This window comes from Solanum pennellii, chromosome 12 (genome assembly GCF_001406875.1).
Source record: "Solanum pennellii chromosome 12, SPENNV200".
In the NCBI taxonomy this organism is placed as follows: domain Eukaryota; kingdom Viridiplantae; phylum Streptophyta; class Magnoliopsida; order Solanales; family Solanaceae; genus Solanum; species Solanum pennellii.
In genome coordinates, this window is record NC_028648.1 from 3,272,659 (window position 1) to 3,288,949 (window position 16,291).

At 34.6% G+C, this 16,291-nt stretch overlaps 3 protein-coding genes across 4 annotated transcripts; all 3 read right to left on the reverse strand.

Moving 5' to 3' along the window:
- Positions 1–579: 579 nt before the first annotated feature.
- Positions 580–3,972, reverse strand: LOC107005605 (UDP-N-acetylglucosamine transferase subunit ALG13 homolog). The gene is made up of 4 exons (XM_015204246.2): positions 3,854–3,972; positions 3,185–3,398; positions 1,878–1,977; positions 580–970 (listed from the first exon to the last, which is right to left on the reverse strand). Exons 2-4 carry the CDS (start codon positions 3,362–3,364, stop codon positions 714–716), a joined length of 537 nt encoding a protein of 178 aa, XP_015059732.1. The 5' UTR covers positions 3,365–3,398; positions 3,854–3,972; the 3' UTR covers positions 580–713.
- Positions 3,973–5,305: 1,333 nt separating this feature from the next.
- LOC107007576 (monogalactosyldiacylglycerol synthase 2, chloroplastic-like) lies at positions 5,306–9,851 on the reverse strand. The gene is made up of 8 exons (XM_015206252.2): positions 9,190–9,851; positions 7,988–8,160; positions 7,266–7,427; positions 6,900–7,041; positions 6,580–6,804; positions 6,402–6,464; positions 6,058–6,132; positions 5,306–5,954 (listed from the first exon to the last, which is right to left on the reverse strand). The coding sequence occupies exons 1-8, from the start codon at positions 9,454–9,456 to the stop codon at positions 5,694–5,696; spliced, it is 1,368 nt and encodes a 455-aa protein (XP_015061738.1). The 5' UTR covers positions 9,457–9,851; the 3' UTR covers positions 5,306–5,693.
- A 1,144-nt stretch (positions 9,852–10,995) lies between these two features.
- Positions 10,996–15,853, reverse strand: LOC107005668. 2 transcript variants are annotated; one of them, XM_015204310.2, is made up of 4 exons: positions 15,621–15,853; positions 13,413–13,453; positions 12,761–13,058; positions 10,996–11,609 (listed from the first exon to the last, which is right to left on the reverse strand). In XM_015204310.2, exons 1-4 carry the CDS (start codon positions 15,670–15,672, stop codon positions 11,332–11,334), a joined length of 669 nt encoding a protein of 222 aa, XP_015059796.1. In that variant the 5' UTR covers positions 15,673–15,853; the 3' UTR covers positions 10,996–11,331. The 2 variants fall into 2 exon arrangements, with proteins under 2 accessions (XP_015059796.1, XP_027769129.1); XM_027913328.1 differs by having other exon boundaries at positions 15,611–15,853.
- Between the last annotated feature and the right edge of the window lie 438 nt (positions 15,854–16,291).

Consider the following 16,291-nt stretch of genomic DNA (forward strand, 5'->3'; position numbering starts at 1 on the left):
GTTCATCAACATTTTTAATTGATTGATTTGAATATGAGGTGTATAATTTTTTGATGGTATATGTTGTATGGGCATAATAATTGAAGCTCACATGTAGTATGGGCATAATGCTAATAATTTGTTTGTCCATTCATATATGGTCTTGCTTAATAATTGATAATCTTTTTAATTGGCTAGTAAACATTTTAATATTTCGAATTCAAACTACAAGTGTTATATTTGATAATGTAAATAAAAAAGATTAAAACACATAGTTATAATTAATATATTAAGAAGAAATATTAAGGTATAACATCATAAACCTGTAATTTCACTTGAATTCATCTGATATTTATGACATTCAATTTTGGGTGTGTAAAACTAGGCATAATAACTTGTATAAAGTTAAAAAAATAGACGCATGTTTCCTATACGACATTTTGCATCCTACCTGGTGTCTACGTATAATATGTCAAGTAAGACCTGCATGTCTATTTGTCCACACTCAAAGTCAGAAGACATAAATATCCGCGGAAGCCAAGTTAAATAGCATATTTATAATGTTAAAAGCACATTACTTTGGTGCATGCATGTACCATATTGTAAGATTTCCTCAAACACATAAAATATCATTAGAAACAAATATAACAGAATATTTATGGATAACGATTATGCTCTATAAATCACATAAAATTGAACTTCACTTCATGTCAACTATAGAACAATAAGTTTCATCAATCCACTGGGAAACCTAAATATCTATATATAAGTTCAGCAACTGGTTTCGCGTCACCTGGTTGATATGGAACAAGAGACCCTGGATCCATATCCGATATAGTCTTGTATAATGTTTGTGGACGAGCACAATACAAATGTTTTCTCTCAGCCAGTTCTTCTGCGAGCTCGCTTTGATGGTTGTCCATTAGATCCTCATTGACTACCACTATTAACGGTTTGCCCAGTCGTAATGTCTCAAATATGCTCCCTGAACCTGCAGTACTCAAATGTGTGATTACATAGCCTTAGCCTTGCAACTTTTGAAGTCCTATAATGACAAGAAATATCGGTTGTTTTTCCTATTCACAACAAGTTTTACAAATTATTACTTTAGAACTCCATAACTCAAAAGAACAAATATCTTGAACCCATAAGCTTCTGGTTCCGCTTCTGCTCAGAAACGAAGTGCATGAACTTTACAGCCAATCATATGTTTATGAGGCCACAAGCAATAGCAGCCGAAAACATTTGCAAGCAGAGGTTGACATTAAATCACATCATGAGATAGACGTGTTAAAGAAAACAGAAACATTTCAACATACTTGAACACCCGACTCTCCCAACGATTCTGTGTCAGTTATTTGTGACCATTGGAACAGCATGAAAATGTTTCAAGTGTCTCAGTGAGAGAGCTAACTTTGGGTTTTGGCATCATATAACCAGTACCTAGATCTATGGGTTGATTTCCCTAGGCAGGGCTAATATATACGCATTTTAATGGAACAATGATATCCAAAAGGCTAGTTTCTCTGATCCGAGTAGAAGGAAGAGTAGAGTTAGAAAAGTTGAGACCCCAAAAAGAAAGACAAAAGAAAGTACACACCATATAGTAACTGGTGTTTTGTTGCTGTGGTTAGGAAGGGAGTAATTCAAGTATTAAAATAAGCATAGCTAATACAATGTTTGGTAGCATTTTAGTTGTTTTGTATAAAATTACCAACTAAGGAGTTTGGTTATTATTTTACAACCCCACATGAAAAAAACAGCTATAAGTTATAAAAATGAAGTAACTAAACATTGCATAATTAATCACTACATTTCTAATACATGCACAACTCTAACTAGCAATCGAACTATCACTTAAATGTATAAAGCTAAGAACATTGTCAACCATGAATTACCTGCGTGGCTGATAACAAGTGATGCTGACTTCAAATAGTCAGCTATGCTTGATGAAAATGTGAAGTAATCCAGAGCTGGAGAACCATTTTCAGCAGTCGACTGGAAAGATAAAAGCAAGATATAAAAGACCAGAAATAAATGAACTATTACTGGGCAAAGAAGAGTTGACGAGTGAGACGAGTAAATTTTGCAAAGGTAGATATATGTAAGTGAGTGAGCGTGTACAAGTGTTCATTTCTATAGAAGGGTTAAAAGAGATTCCATACCAAATTGCGACAAAACCTAACATAAAAAGCATAAAACTAATAGGGTCCATAAGTTTAATGAGATGGGAGCACCCAAAAGAACCTAAACGTAATGCCACGTCACACTTTCCAAATTCTCGTTTTATTGTTCTTCAAGACAGTTGAGACTTGGTAACCACATGTAGGATCTCGGCTTGTCAAATAGTTCAGCATGCTAAGGTCTAGTCACTACTCGGACTAAAGCTTATCCAAGCATATGCGAACATAAATTCTTCAAAACTTTCAATTTACTTTGTTAAGCAGACTTACTTACAAGTGGTAAGAAAGCAACATGTGATGTGTGAGTTAAGCAAACATTGCCGGTTGGAATCTTGCTGCAGACACCTGGTATTTGAGAGGAAAAGGGTAGAGGAATGGGTCAATCATCCACCAAGTTTCGAATGGTGATATATACAAGGAAGAGGGTAGAGGAATGGGTCCATCATCCAAGTGTTAAATGGTGCGTCACTGGCCCTTGGAGATTTTTCTGTTATACAAAGAAAAGAACTCTATACTTTCTTCGCAGCAAGAAAACCAAAAACAAAACAGCAATTTTTTCAAAAAAACTGGAAAATCAGCAATTCTGCATCATCTCTCGAAATTTCACTTAAATAGGCAACTCAACTAGGTTTGCATTTTTATTTATCTTTGTTGTTGGTTTCCACACGCAATGTTCAGGAAAGTGAAGCGATGTGAGCCTTCTACGCTTCGTTATGTGAGCGCTTCATCGCTTAAAGCATGAAGCAGGTCCTTATCGCTTCTTTCCGCTTCACGCTTCCCCGAACACCCACGATAGCCACTCTGGAACTCGACTTATCCATATTCCCGCCACTCAAGGACCTAAACCTCTGGTTAAGGTCAGGGTGATCCTATCCATACCACAATAACCCTAATTCTTCTATTTTTTCCTAGAGGGGGACATTTGTTGGATCTCCAATCAAACTTAAAACTGAAAAGCTGAAATTTTAACAACAAATGTGCTTACAGAAAAAAAACAAATATCAAAAGAAATGCCAAATTACCTTTGTGGGGATATACAATCCTCGCCCCATTTGAATAAGAATATCGGTGTAACCTTTCTTGAACAATTCATTCTTCACTTCCGGGGTATCCACTGCTCTTACAAGAGCATCAAAAGAAGTTGTCCCCACGGTCACAAAAACTACTCTCTTCTCCTTCGCAATATCATCTATATCACCCATTTAGAATTTCCAAATTATATTCAACAATTCAAATCTGCAATTAACATTATCGTAACATTACAAATCAAAGCAATAGACAATAATATTGAAGGGGGATTTCAAATGGACAAACGGAAAAAAACTAAGCAGAGTTCCCTGTAATCAAAATATCCAAACTTCAAAACAAATAATCGTGCAATAACCAAAATAGAAAGCTAAAACAAGCCGTCAAATGCAATAGCAGGACATCTAAAGCTCAATTGAATAAGAAAACACAAGTTTAAACGAAAATTACGAAGAAAACAAAGCATTGTTCATTATTTGAAGCCAGGAAAAAGCTAAATAACAATCAAAGGCGATAATTTGCACATTTTTGAATGAAATCAGACGTGCGTATAGATAAAAAATCCTAAACTAAATAATCAAAGAATCAGCTAAGTATGAAAAATAAAATAGACATTTATGTGATATAAGCAGACTGTAAAAAAGAGAAAACGGAAGGAACGTTACCTTTTCCGGTGGAGCGAACTGAGACGACGAGTGAGAAGAGAGTTCCGGTGGCCGGCAATTGAGAGACTGAAAACCGGTAAGATTTCGGGTCCATTTAGGCCTGCTAGGAGGAGTTATCAGTTGGGCCATGGGCTTTCTAGTTAAATGGGCTCTAAATTATATTTAAAGAAAGGAAAATTACGCGAAATGACAAATATCTTTAGTATATTATGTAATATAGCTATATTTTCAATTATTTTAAATCCATGACTATAGTTTCGTGAAATTTCGCTATTTGATTTCCTACCATATAAATTTCGAAGTTGTATAATTCGGTCACTGATTGGATAAATTCAGAATGTGTATAATCCGATTTCCGATTGTATAAATCCAGAATTTGTATATGCTTGCCTTCACTACTTGTATACGATTTATGAAAAATTCATAATGAATTATTGGTAAGAGAAATATACAGATAGAGTTCTGAAAAGTACCTAAATGTATAAATATAGAATTCGTATATTTACCCTATTTGTATATTTCGCTTGTAAATATACAAATATACAAATGGACAAGCGAAATATAAAAACTACAGCCTCCGTTTGTATATACTGACGTTGTTTGTATGTATTCGCAAGTGAAATATACAAACGAACAGATGAAATATACAAACCGTAGCCTCCATAGGAAATGAAACTATAACTATAGAGTACGGTTGCCGAAATTATTGCTACAGAGCCTTATTATGTTTATTATCTTTGACATTTCTCAATTTTTTTCTCTTTTAACTTAAAGAAGTTTAGATCGATTCTCAAAGTATAATTTATTTTTAAAAAATCAATTTATTTGTCTTATTCTTCGTTTATTTCATTTTTTAAAAATAGTATGTATCTCTTTCCTGTTTTGTCAACTCTTTAATTTCAACTTTACACGTGACGTTCCTTTTCATGCCAAGAAAGAGTTCTAACTCCGTGATATTGGTTGTTCTTTCTACCTAAACTTCTGGCTAACGACAAGAGAAAAGAAGGGACAAAGCAAGCCGAAAACTTCTAGCTTTATTACCGGACAAAATATCTTCCTCTGATTCCTGGAATGATAGTGAGTTTGCTTCTTCAATGTCGTACTCTTAGTCTAGAAATGTGTTAATAAACTTAATCGACATCGTTGGGAATGAGAGTCGTGATTATCCATCATTCTGTCAGCATGCAAGAACATATGCTCATGAGCCTTCTTTGTGTCAATTGAACACTCCAACTTACAAAAATGATTATATAAACACCTTCAAAAATGTATGTCACGTCAACATTAGGTGTTCACATGACACAGTAAGAACGAGTTGGAAGTGTTTAGGTGTCAGTTGAGGCCAAATTTGAGATGTCTAAATATGCACTCTCGAAGTTTGAATGTTTGCTTATGTAATCGACAATAACATACTCACTATAATCTCATAATCGATCACAGAAACAAAAAAAAAAAAACAAGCATTGTATATTCAATACAAATCAATTTTGCTAGACAAGTGAAATATCTTCAATTGTGAAGCAACCTCACACAGGCCCTTCAAGCAATCTTAATACTAAAGAAGAAGATTTCAACACTCCAAAACATATGAAACTTCATTCAATTTCTGCATTTTTATCACAGCTCCCTCGTTCTCGTCTCGTTTTAAATTTCTTTTTTCTCCGACTAACCAAGGATCGGAATTTGTCTAGATAATCTACAGATTACAATGAGCGCGCCAAGCGTTTTATGGCTAAAAATGAGATCATTGAACCTACCTTACATAATATCCTACTAGAACAAATATTAGACCTTGTAGTAAAAAAGACAAAAAAAAACAAACAGAATCTATGTATCTGGCTTAAATTAAGCTTGAAAATGAAGACGTGAACTCGTAAGGAATGTTGGCGAGAGGACCTCTCTGGCATGCAAGCTCGTGGATGTCCTTCACGATGTCAAAAACTGCATCGGGTTGTGCAAGTTTAAGTGCATTCTCTGATATAGTATTGCGCTCATCCTCTTTGGTGCTAAACCACTCTGCAACAATGCGGGCTGTTTCCTTGGGGCTTCGTGTGAAAACACCAGCTCCATTGTCCACAACGTATGGAACGTTTCCCTTTTCCTGAGAAATACATAAAGGAAATGTAAATCAGTAAACACGGTCATAACAGCAGCTATACTACGATAGCTAGCAGTTGAATAATCAATGTTTTGATTTCACTAACTTGTCCGGGAATGTAATCGTTGAGAATAATTGGCAGCCCTCTGATTAGTGCTTCTGCAATTGTACCTGGTCCAGCCTACAGGTAAAAATAACTGAAAAATTAGTCCCACATTTTGAACAATGCACAAAAAAGAATACACGGCAACAAAGGCGGAGCCAGAAGTTGAAGCTTATGGGTTCGGAGCTCTAGTACCTTCCAAATTATTGGGTTCTAAATTAATATTTGTACATATTCAATGGATATTAAGTACAAATACAGAGTTTGGACCAAGACTACCGAGTTCAGCTGAACCCGTAATCCACCCCTGCATAGCAATGCTAAAATAGGAGTGCATTGACATATACCTTAGTGATAATACAGTCACAAGCGCCCATCCACTTCTCCATCTGTTTCTGAAATCCTTTAATCTAGATAGCAAGAGGGAAAAATAATCAAAAGAAAATTCGCTTGTCAAATAAAGCTCAGGTGTTAACATAGTTTTGTAAGGCGTATTCATACTCCAAGAATCTAATTGTGCTTTACCTTGACTGGGATGTTCCATTCGAGTGATTGTAATGTGGAAGCTAGCTCTTCATTGCGTCCACATATGACAACCATTTGCCCAATAGGTTTCTCCATTTCTTTATCGAAAAGAGCTTCTCCGAGAGCCTTTGCAGTTTTTTTCACTGGTCCCATCCCTTCACCCCCGCCCATCAGCAACACTGCCGGCAATGTGGGATCCATCTCGAGCTCTACTCTGAGGTCATCCTATAGCAATTATCAAGAAAACAATCAGAAAAAAGTAAAAATGAAACATGGATTCGAAGGACTGTAATTCTGTTGTAAATGAATGAAACATTCACCTTGGTAAATTTTGCTCTACAAAAAGAGGGACGAATAGGCAACCCGAAAACGCGTGTTTGAGATTCTTCCAATCCATCAAATAAAGCCCTCTTTGCTACCTCCTCAGCGGGGCAGTACAATCGATTGACTCCGGGGTGAAACCTATCGTTCAAAAGAGGATACCGGTTAAACTGACATATTTGACATGAAAGCTATATTGTCCGAACTCTCCGAAAATGTCACTGCACCCATGTTGAATCCTCCAAAAATGCACTACTTTTGGATGATCTAACATGCACCTGGCAGAATATTTGAAGAGTCCAAGCAACATAGCAAGAAAGTGTTAGATATATTCAAACTCCAAATTCAGTTACTCGATAATTTACCATGTACGGTGGCAAGTACTGAGGTCTGTAATAACCGTGACAAATATTACTTTCTTTTGTAAACCTTGCCATTTTAGAACCCACAAAGGAATATGCTGCATTAGAGGATGAACGCTAATGATTATGTCTGGCTTGTACTCCATCAGGCCAGCCTCCACCTCCCTTCATTTTCACAAATCAATAATTAGATATGAAACTTAAGCAACCAGGTCAGAAATCTTTCTTAATAAACGAGACAAGTCGATATTGACAAAATGATAAGATATGAAGCATTAAAGAAATGATTAAAGATTCTTGAATGTTCTCAAAATACAGTACTATAATTGAAAATGATGAATTTATGGTGTGCTAACCTAGCCGGCGCATCAAGGAGTATCAAAGGAAAATCATTTAGAAAATAACGGAAGTCATAGGTTATCACGCTAAAGAATACTACCTCTGTTTCAATTTTTTTGTCTTACTTTATTTTTTAGTATGTTTCAAAAAGAATGTCTGACAACTCTTTAGTTCTAATTCTTCACGTGCCATGTTTAAGATCACAAGATTAAAGAACACTTAAGTACATTCTACATATCTTTCGTTTGAAACAACAAGATTCAAAAGTTTTCTTTACTTTCTTAAACCCCGTGCCTCTAGACAAACAAATTTGAAGTGGAAGGAGTATCATTAACCATCGGAAGTATCAAACATCTACAATTTTGAAAACAAAGAAGGAACTATACTTGGCGTAAAAGGCGGCAATGGCAGCAAGATAGGAAGAGTGTATCCAACGAGGGGACGTGCCATGAAATGCAACCCTCCAAAGCTGAACATGTTTAACCATGAACTTGTATTGCTGTTCCATGGTGTTCAATGGCCATCCAGTGTATTCTTTCCAAACATCTTTTACGAAAACCTACAACAATCGAACACTTCTGACATTACCATATTGAAATATGAATTTGCGGTACGTCCAATAAATACTTCATTAGGAATGTCATACCATGAGAGGGAAAAACTGCAGTACCTAAATTGTTAAACTTAACAAGTAAAAATTTATGCCGGAGAAGTATTTAACTAGATGGGATCTCCATAAACATGAAAATTATGTGGATCAACGCAAAGAAAACACAACTTGTAGATAGAGATGACAACACGAATCAATATTAAATCTCTAAGCAAGGGGATTTGGGGATTCACAATTTCAAACAAAAAATGCAACAAAAAGAGAAATTCAGATCAAATAGCTAGAAAACCAAAAGGATAGAACTTATATTATACATTATAATGTCCTTAACTTTCAAGAACTAACCAAAACTTCAAAGAAAAAACTTGGTTTTTATCATTGGAAAACGGAAACTCAATACCTCAATATGAAAAATGACTCAATATTGCACATAGGGCAACACGAATCCACATGGAATTTCTAAGCAAGGGGATTAATGGGATTCACAATTCCAAACTAAAAAAATGCAACAAAAAGAGCAATTCAGATCATATAGCTAGAAAACCAGAAAGATAATAACTTTACGATGTGATGTCCTACAACTTCAAGAACTATTCAGAACTTCAAAAGAAAAAAACTTGGACTTTATCATTGGAAATTCAATACCTCAATATGACAAATGACTCAACAACAGAGACATAGCATTTCTAAGCAAGGGAATTCACAATCCCACATAAAATGCAGCAATTCAGATTCAAATAGCTAGAAAACCAGAACTATAATAACTTTACATTATAATATCCTTAACTTTCAAGAACTAATCAAAACTTCAAAAAAAAAAAAAAAAACTTAGCATTCATCATCGGAAATTCAATATCTTAATAGGACAAATGATACACGAATCGACATAGAATTTCAAAGCAAAGGGATTCACAATTCCAAACAAACACAGCATTTTCATATCAAATAGCTAGAAAACCATAAAGATTGAAACTTTACATTATACTCATCCCCAAATTCCAAATGAAAAGCATCGCGAATCGCCTCAGCTGAAGCCCTATGTCCACCCCCTGTATCACTCATCAAAATAAGCACATTTTTTGTCCTTTCAGCACCAAGCTGCACCATTTCCATTGTATCATTTTCATCTTGAAATTCAATATTACATCTCTTTGTAGTATTTTTATTCCCTACAAACCCATAAACCCCAACTCTCTCCAACACCGTGCTTATCGGATTCCTCACCGGAATCACCTCAGTCACCATTTTTCCTCAATTCTTGAAATGTCTATATTTGGTAAAAAAAAGTTCAAATCTTTTTCCACTTTTTAGCAAATGTATATCAAAACCAAACACCCATCCACATAAAGATTTCAAATTTTCAAGAAAAGAATGAATCCACCACCCCTTTGACCTGCCGGAAAATGGGGTTCTTTTTCCCGGCAAGATCAAAGAGTTGGGGATTAAAAAAAGAGAAAAATGGCTATAAAAACACAAAGGGTCAACAAAATTTCAAGAAAATGGAAGAATTGGACACCCTTTGAAGGATTTTCAGAGAGTTGAAAGCATGGAGAAATGGGGAGTTTTTTTCTCTTTCTGTTAATAGGAGATGATGAAAGGACAGAACAGAGAGATATGTGGAGAATGGTTCTGTATATTTGGTGGCAGTGTGTTGAGGAATTTTTATGACATGACAAATCAATACGTTTGAATTTGGCCTAAACTGACAATTAAATATTTTAATTTTGAATATAAATATTTGTACGACGCTTTTATAAAATAATCATATCCATATCAGGATTAATCGATGAATTGAAGTGTTTAATTATTCGTTGAAATCAAGTTAAAGTGTCTCGATGTACACTTTCAAAGTTTAATTCATTACTTACTAGCTAAGAATAAATTTGAGTGTGTATTTATGTATTACGCTTTTTTTTAGCGTATTCAAATATAACTAGCTAAAAATAATTAACTTAAATAGTCATTTCTCTTTTTTCAATAATTATGAATTGTGATGTTTGGAATTGCTTATTCTAATCTCTCATTAGACATGATTTGAAATCTATTATATTTTTATTTATTTAATAATATATATTTATACTATTCGAGCCGAAAATATTAAATATTAAATTTATCTTATATAATTTTTGTTAAATTAAATTATATCGCATAAATTAAAATATTTAATTTTGAAGTGATCTGTAAAAAAAATACATTGTGGTGGTCCTTCCATATGTCTTTGACAGATGTGTGCATACATTCAATGAGAATTAAAATCCTATAATATGATATAATAGATAGTTTTTATGGGCCATTGCCAAGTTTATTGAGTTGTATTTAGTCCCAAAAAAAGGAAGGTACCTTTTTGAAATTTCAAAATTTTAAATTTAAAACTTTAAGGAATATGCCTTAAATTAGAAAAAAGTTAAAATAATAGAAAAAGACAGAAAAAGGAAAGTCACAAATCAGGTACACATGGTGTTGTCTGTTACCATTTTCAAAGATTATTAACCTTTAGAGTCGTTTGGTTCGTAGATAAAGTTATTTTAATGAGAAATTACGGAGATAGAATAAAATGATATCAAATTAGAAGAAATAACGTGAGATATCCAAAAATAAGGTTGCGCTCATATTTATATTCCATTTGGTTGAAGGTATAAATCCAAAATTAACGTTACGATTAAATATATACTATGTTTAATTGAAGGTATACATTTACACCTCCAACCAAACAAAATATAATTTTAATCTTTAACTTGATATATCTCATCTTATCTCACGTATCAAATGGCCTGCCGTTTAAGATAGTATAATCCATCAATTTGTCATACACTAATGACTTATATAAATTCTATTAGAGTTAGACTAATACATCACAAATATTTTCAAAGAAAACACTGAAAAGTTTATACTGACTGTTGATGCATCTTGTAAGCTACATTTCCCTCTCAATACATCTGGTATCCGAAAGATTAAACGCGCACCCACTGCCTTTGACTCGAACTATATATAAACATAACAGATAGTTACATTGTATCGAGATTTTAAGACATATGTATATATGTCTACACAACTCGAAGCTTTTCAAATCCTGAATCTGCATCTGAGGTTATCTACATTCAGGTAGAGAAGCAAACCTACTCAATTGATGCCACGACAGATCGGGCAGGGAGGATCTGTTGCATTGTCATGATGTGTTCTTTCCTCCAAACAATCAGCATGGTAAAGATGACCACAAACTAAAACTGCCACAACAGAGGGCTCGTAGGAAGGTATGTTGCTATCGAGCATATAGTGTTTCTTTCTCAAAGGCTTCTGACATAATCCGCAAAACTGCTTGGTGACGTTGGAAGATGTTGCATTTGTTGCCAGTAAACTGGGCGCAACGCCAACACTTTCTGGTTTTTGAGGTTTACTCTCTGAAAAGAAATGCAAAGGAAGTCAAGTGAGAAGCAGAAAATAATATCAAAGATGTTAATAGTGCAGTGTTATCAAAAACATAAAGCGGAATCCATTGGGGCTTTAAGTGCAAATCGAAAATAAAGCATGAGCTTTAATGAAAAAAGGCGCAAAGGGAGCAAGAAAATACAAATATATATGTTTAGTCGAAGACTAATAACTATAGGCATGAATGACAAATATATGAACAAAGAAATTGAAAAAAAAAATTACGATAAAATTAAATTTCAGTTGTTTAATGTCGCCTCTTCGGAAGAGACTCATTGACAAAGAGAAGTGTGACTTAGAAGATTGATGATAACACTAAAGCATACTTTAAGCAACGCGAAGAGCTCAACACATTTTGAGCCTCGCTTGAAGGCCTAAGCGCGTCTTTGACAACACTATTTAAGTGTTGCTTAAACTTGAATGGCTTAATACACGAAACACCACTTGAACTTGTTCAAACATTTTTTTTTTTCATTTAGAAAACTAATCTAGAGGCCATGTGTATTGAACACCTAATGTTATCGAGAATGTGCCTATTGAACACGCCTTGATGTACATGTCTCTGTTTTGCAGAAAGATTGGATCTTTCGCAGGAGAAACTTTTTCTAAACTCTTCTTCCTACTTCACGAAAAAACTGGTGTTGCCAAAAAACGAAGCTTACAGAGTTCTTCATTTCAACTCCTCTGTCCGTTTCTCTTTTCATGTCATGAATTTTTTTTTTGGCTCATTAGTTTTATTTGTCACATCAAGAGCAAGTAACATTCATGCACCTTAGTTTGTTTAGAATTGTAAGATGAGCGATCAATAGACACATTTTTTATTATACAAACCGTTCAGTAAGTTGGGGTCCTAGATGGGTGTCTATGCCCGGTTCAGCCATTCAGGGGGTTGTCTATGTATTCAACCAAGTAGGTTCAAAAGAAAGATAAAGAGAATCACTCAAGACTGATACAAAAAGAACAAGAAATTTGATTTACAAGGCCAAGCTTAATTCTATTAAAACAATCTTACATTTGATGGCAAAACAAGAACTTGGCCTCCAAACGAGACCAAGATCCTTGTCCAATTATCAAGGAGTTGCACAACATGTATGTGGAAAAAAGATAAGGAAATAAGTTGCACCTGTGTCATGTCCAGAATCCGAGTTGCATTTACTAGCTGACTTTGCAGACATCAGCTCATCATAAAAAGAAGTGGTCCCACCACGGGAAGTTGATGCCTCAGCATTATTAGCAGACCTCCGTCGAGTATAATGGAGCCCATAGTAGTGATGAGGATTCTTTGAACACATTGCCTGGTCAATATTTTGACGGTGAACAATAGATGGTTGTTGACATTGTGTTGCCTTTGAAGAATCATCTATGATATCCATAATTGATGAGAAAGACTTTGTTGCATAGACATCAACTTGATGAGAGGTCTGCCAATTAATACAAGAAAAGATCTAAGAAGGATAAGCAAGAACATTGTAATGCCAAATCATTTAGTGTTGGTACTCTTTCACCTCCCGATTATGTACATAAAAACCTTCTCCTCATAAATTTTTAAGGTGGGAATGTCACAACATTAATAACTAAGTCAATTAATCCCAGCTCATCAATATCTATAGAGTACAGTATCAATCGAGCTGATATATATTCCTCCACCATTTTACATGATTCCCAAAAATGCAACAGATGCAGATGTGTAAGCAGAGTAACGTTGAAGATTGAACCACATAGCAAAACTAGCGGAAATATTTAACTACCACTGCATGACAGGAAAGAAAGCTAACCTGTCTCGACAAGGCATCCATTCCAGGTGGAGGCAGCTGGTCTGCAGCGACATGAATAAAGCTTCGAATTACTATTCAAGTATTTGACTGTCATTTCTCAAGGAAACTAACTATGCAAGCACAATGAATATCTACCACAAACATTTTTTCATTCTGTATGTATGTGTTAGTGTTGATTGGTAGGACTTAGGAGGGAGACTCCGTTGAACTCGAACAAATACTGAATGAACAAAAACCATCCTAGAATTTGTATGTCATGCTTCTAAGAATTTCTCACACGAAAAGCATTACAATGATGATGAGCTTCTTCTAGAAAGAATTCTATTCAAATAGAAGAAACTTAGCGCAGCTACACTTTAATAAGGCAAAATAATCGGAATTTTCGGTGTGTGACAGCGATAGGGTAGATGGAACAAGAAAATGGCATGGGATACTATGCAGCAAAAGATCAAGTTTCCATCCGACCATCTTCCGCATAAGTAGAGAAAAAAAGGCGATGCAAATGGCATATGTTACATATCATAGTTGGGAACCAACGTAGTACGAAGCGGAAGGAAAAGAAGTCTTGAGAAAATTGTGAGGAGTATGGAGAAGTGAAACCTTGACAGTTGAAGGTCATACGCAGATAACGGTAAGTTAGCCACGAGGTCATGTTCAACAATGCTAAGATATCCTATATCACTACTAAAAGTAAGGAAATCCAATCAATAGTGAACATATTATTCTTGTTTCTAAATGAGTGAAGTGAATTCTCATAACTAACCAACTACAAGCAATTTAAAAGACATAAAAACTCAGATTATTGATCTGAAATAATCGTCTAAAATCCAAAAACTCAAACACAGGAAATGGAACTTTCTACTAAAATTCCATTCACCAAACTCTAAAAGCCTAACAATTCATCGGAAGTTAAACCTTTTGTTGGATAAATGAATTGCTCTCCACGAAGAAGGTAAAAAAAGCAACCTTTACTTGTTAGCAAGCTGTCAACTAAGGGACCAACGTCCCAATACCTTTTTTTACTAACTAAGGTGTCCAGATTAGCTTGTGCGCACCTCAAATAATTCCACGAGAAATCTGGTACTCCCACCAACACAAGTATTGCGTAACTCTGTTCACCTAACCTTGGATAAATAGGAAGAAATCACCTAGTGTTTTTGCCTCCACTGGAATTTAACCACTAGAAAACATCCATACTTCCCAGCATATTAAAAAAAAAATGAGACTCTACTATTAGTGATTGATAACTATAAAACAAGCAATTTTTCTATTAAGAAGCTACAATACCTCACTACCCACCTACCCCTCTAAACACCTTTTTGGAGCAGCATTGCATAATTTCAAGTAAATTACAACACCAAGTACAATGTTAATCGAACAGTCAAATCAACCACCAAGAATTCTTCCAAACAAGAAAAAGAATCAAGAAAATAAGACAACAGGGTGAGCATTTTCAGCGGAAATAAACACAAAAGGGAAGAAGCAGCATTTATAAGCAAGAACCAACTTTTACCAGTACAAGAAGAAATCTTATTGAGATCAGTTCTCCTCTTTTTTTTTCCGATATGTATAATACACACACAACAACCAATTATATGTGAAATGTAAAAATCTAAGTGTCAACCTAAAGAAAACGTCCCAACATTGCAGAGCCACGACTTTCACTAAGAGGATTCAAAATATAAACAAATAGCACAAACAAACCAAGGGGATTATTCATCATGTACTATATATAAACACACATAAAAATATAATTTTGATCTTATATATATACCGTGCAATTTCTACCAAATCCCTAGCTCCGCCCCTGAGTCCCGATACTTCCAACACATTAAAAATTAAATGAGACTCTAGTTTTTGACATTAATAACTACTCCCATTAACCTAACAATTTCTCAATTAACAACCTATAACCACAACCCCCCAATCTAAACACCTTTTTTGGAGGGCGGAGCCAAGTAGGGTCAAGGGCTTCATTCGAACCCCATTCGACAACAAATTAAACTATTTATAAGACAACAAAAGTGAATTTTGAACCCCTTACTATTCATATTTCGTAACCTAGTGAAAATACTGGCTCCGCCGCTTACTAACATTGCATAATTCCAAGTAAATTACAATCAATAGAAAAACAATCAAGAAAACAAAACAATTCAGCACCAAAACAAAAAAAACAAGAAGCATTTTAAGCAAAGTACCAATTTTTACCAGTAAGAGAATGAGTTTTATTGAGATCAGCTCTTCTCTTTCTCTTCCCCATAAGTTTTAAACACACACCCACAAAGCCAATTTCATGTAAACTCAACAAGATTAAAACTTTTTAGAAAATCAGTGGCTATTTAGCCACTAATTTTTGGGGTTTTGGGTAGTTAATTGCTTAATTTGGGAAAAAATGGATTCTTTGGGGGGGTGGGGGGTGGGGGTTAGAGCAAGGACACGATGGTACGAAAAATATAAATTTCACAGAAAAGACATGGGAGGAGAAAGAAGAGAGACGTGTCGTTAACTTAGCTCTCGGTTTGATCATAGATTTCGAAGTTAAATTTTAGGTTTTGATGAAATTTTACGTTGTATTTAGACGTGTATTTTTTATTTTAGAAAAAAAAATCATATTTTATGATGAAAAGTAAGGATGGGATATTATGATATGGTACGATATTTGAAATTTTCTATTCTTAATTTTGGTATTTGGTTTATAAAATGTTATATCATGACCATATCAATTTAATTCGGTATAGATTAGTATATTGAAATTCGATTTCGATATTTTACGGTATGGATAATTGATAACTATAATTTGTTCAACTTCAACTAACATTTACGCGTATATTAGAGTATTATGGCTTCGGCAATTAAACAAAGTCTTAATTGTATCATAC

Coding starts and splice junctions, on each gene's coding strand:
- LOC107007576 (XM_015206252.2), bottom strand. CDS start 9,456: ATGGTGACTGAGGTGATTCCGGTGAGGAATCCGATAAGCACGGTGTTG. Junction 7,428..7,987: donor ATTGCCGCCTTTTACGCCAA/GTATAGTTCCTT, acceptor GTGAAAATGAAG/GGAGGTGGAGGCTGGCCTGA. Junction 6,465..6,579: donor AATGGAACATCCCAGTCAAG/GTAAAGCACAAT, acceptor CTTGCTATCTAG/ATTAAAGGATTTCAGAAACA.
- LOC107005605 (XM_015204246.2), bottom strand. CDS start 3,364: ATGGGTGATATAGATGATATTGCGAAGGAGAAGAGAGTAGTTTTTGTG. Junction 1,978..3,184: donor GATTGTATATCCCCACAAAG/GTAATTTGGCAT, acceptor TTATCTTTCCAG/TCGACTGCTGAAAATGGTTC. Junction 971..1,877: donor ACTTGTTATCAGCCACGCAG/GTAATTCATGGT, acceptor TGAGTACTGCAG/GTTCAGGGAGCATATTTGAG.
- LOC107005668 (XM_015204310.2), bottom strand. CDS start 15,672: ATGGGGAAGAGAAAGAGAAGAGCTGATCTCAATAAAACTCATTCTCTT. Junction 13,454..15,620: donor TAAAACTCATTCTCTTACTG/GTAAAAATTGGT, acceptor ATGTCGCTGCAG/ACCAGCTGCCTCCACCTGGA. Junction 13,059..13,412: donor TGGATGCCTTGTCGAGACAG/GTTAGCTTTCTT, acceptor ATTAATTGGCAG/ACCTCTCATCAAGTTGATGT.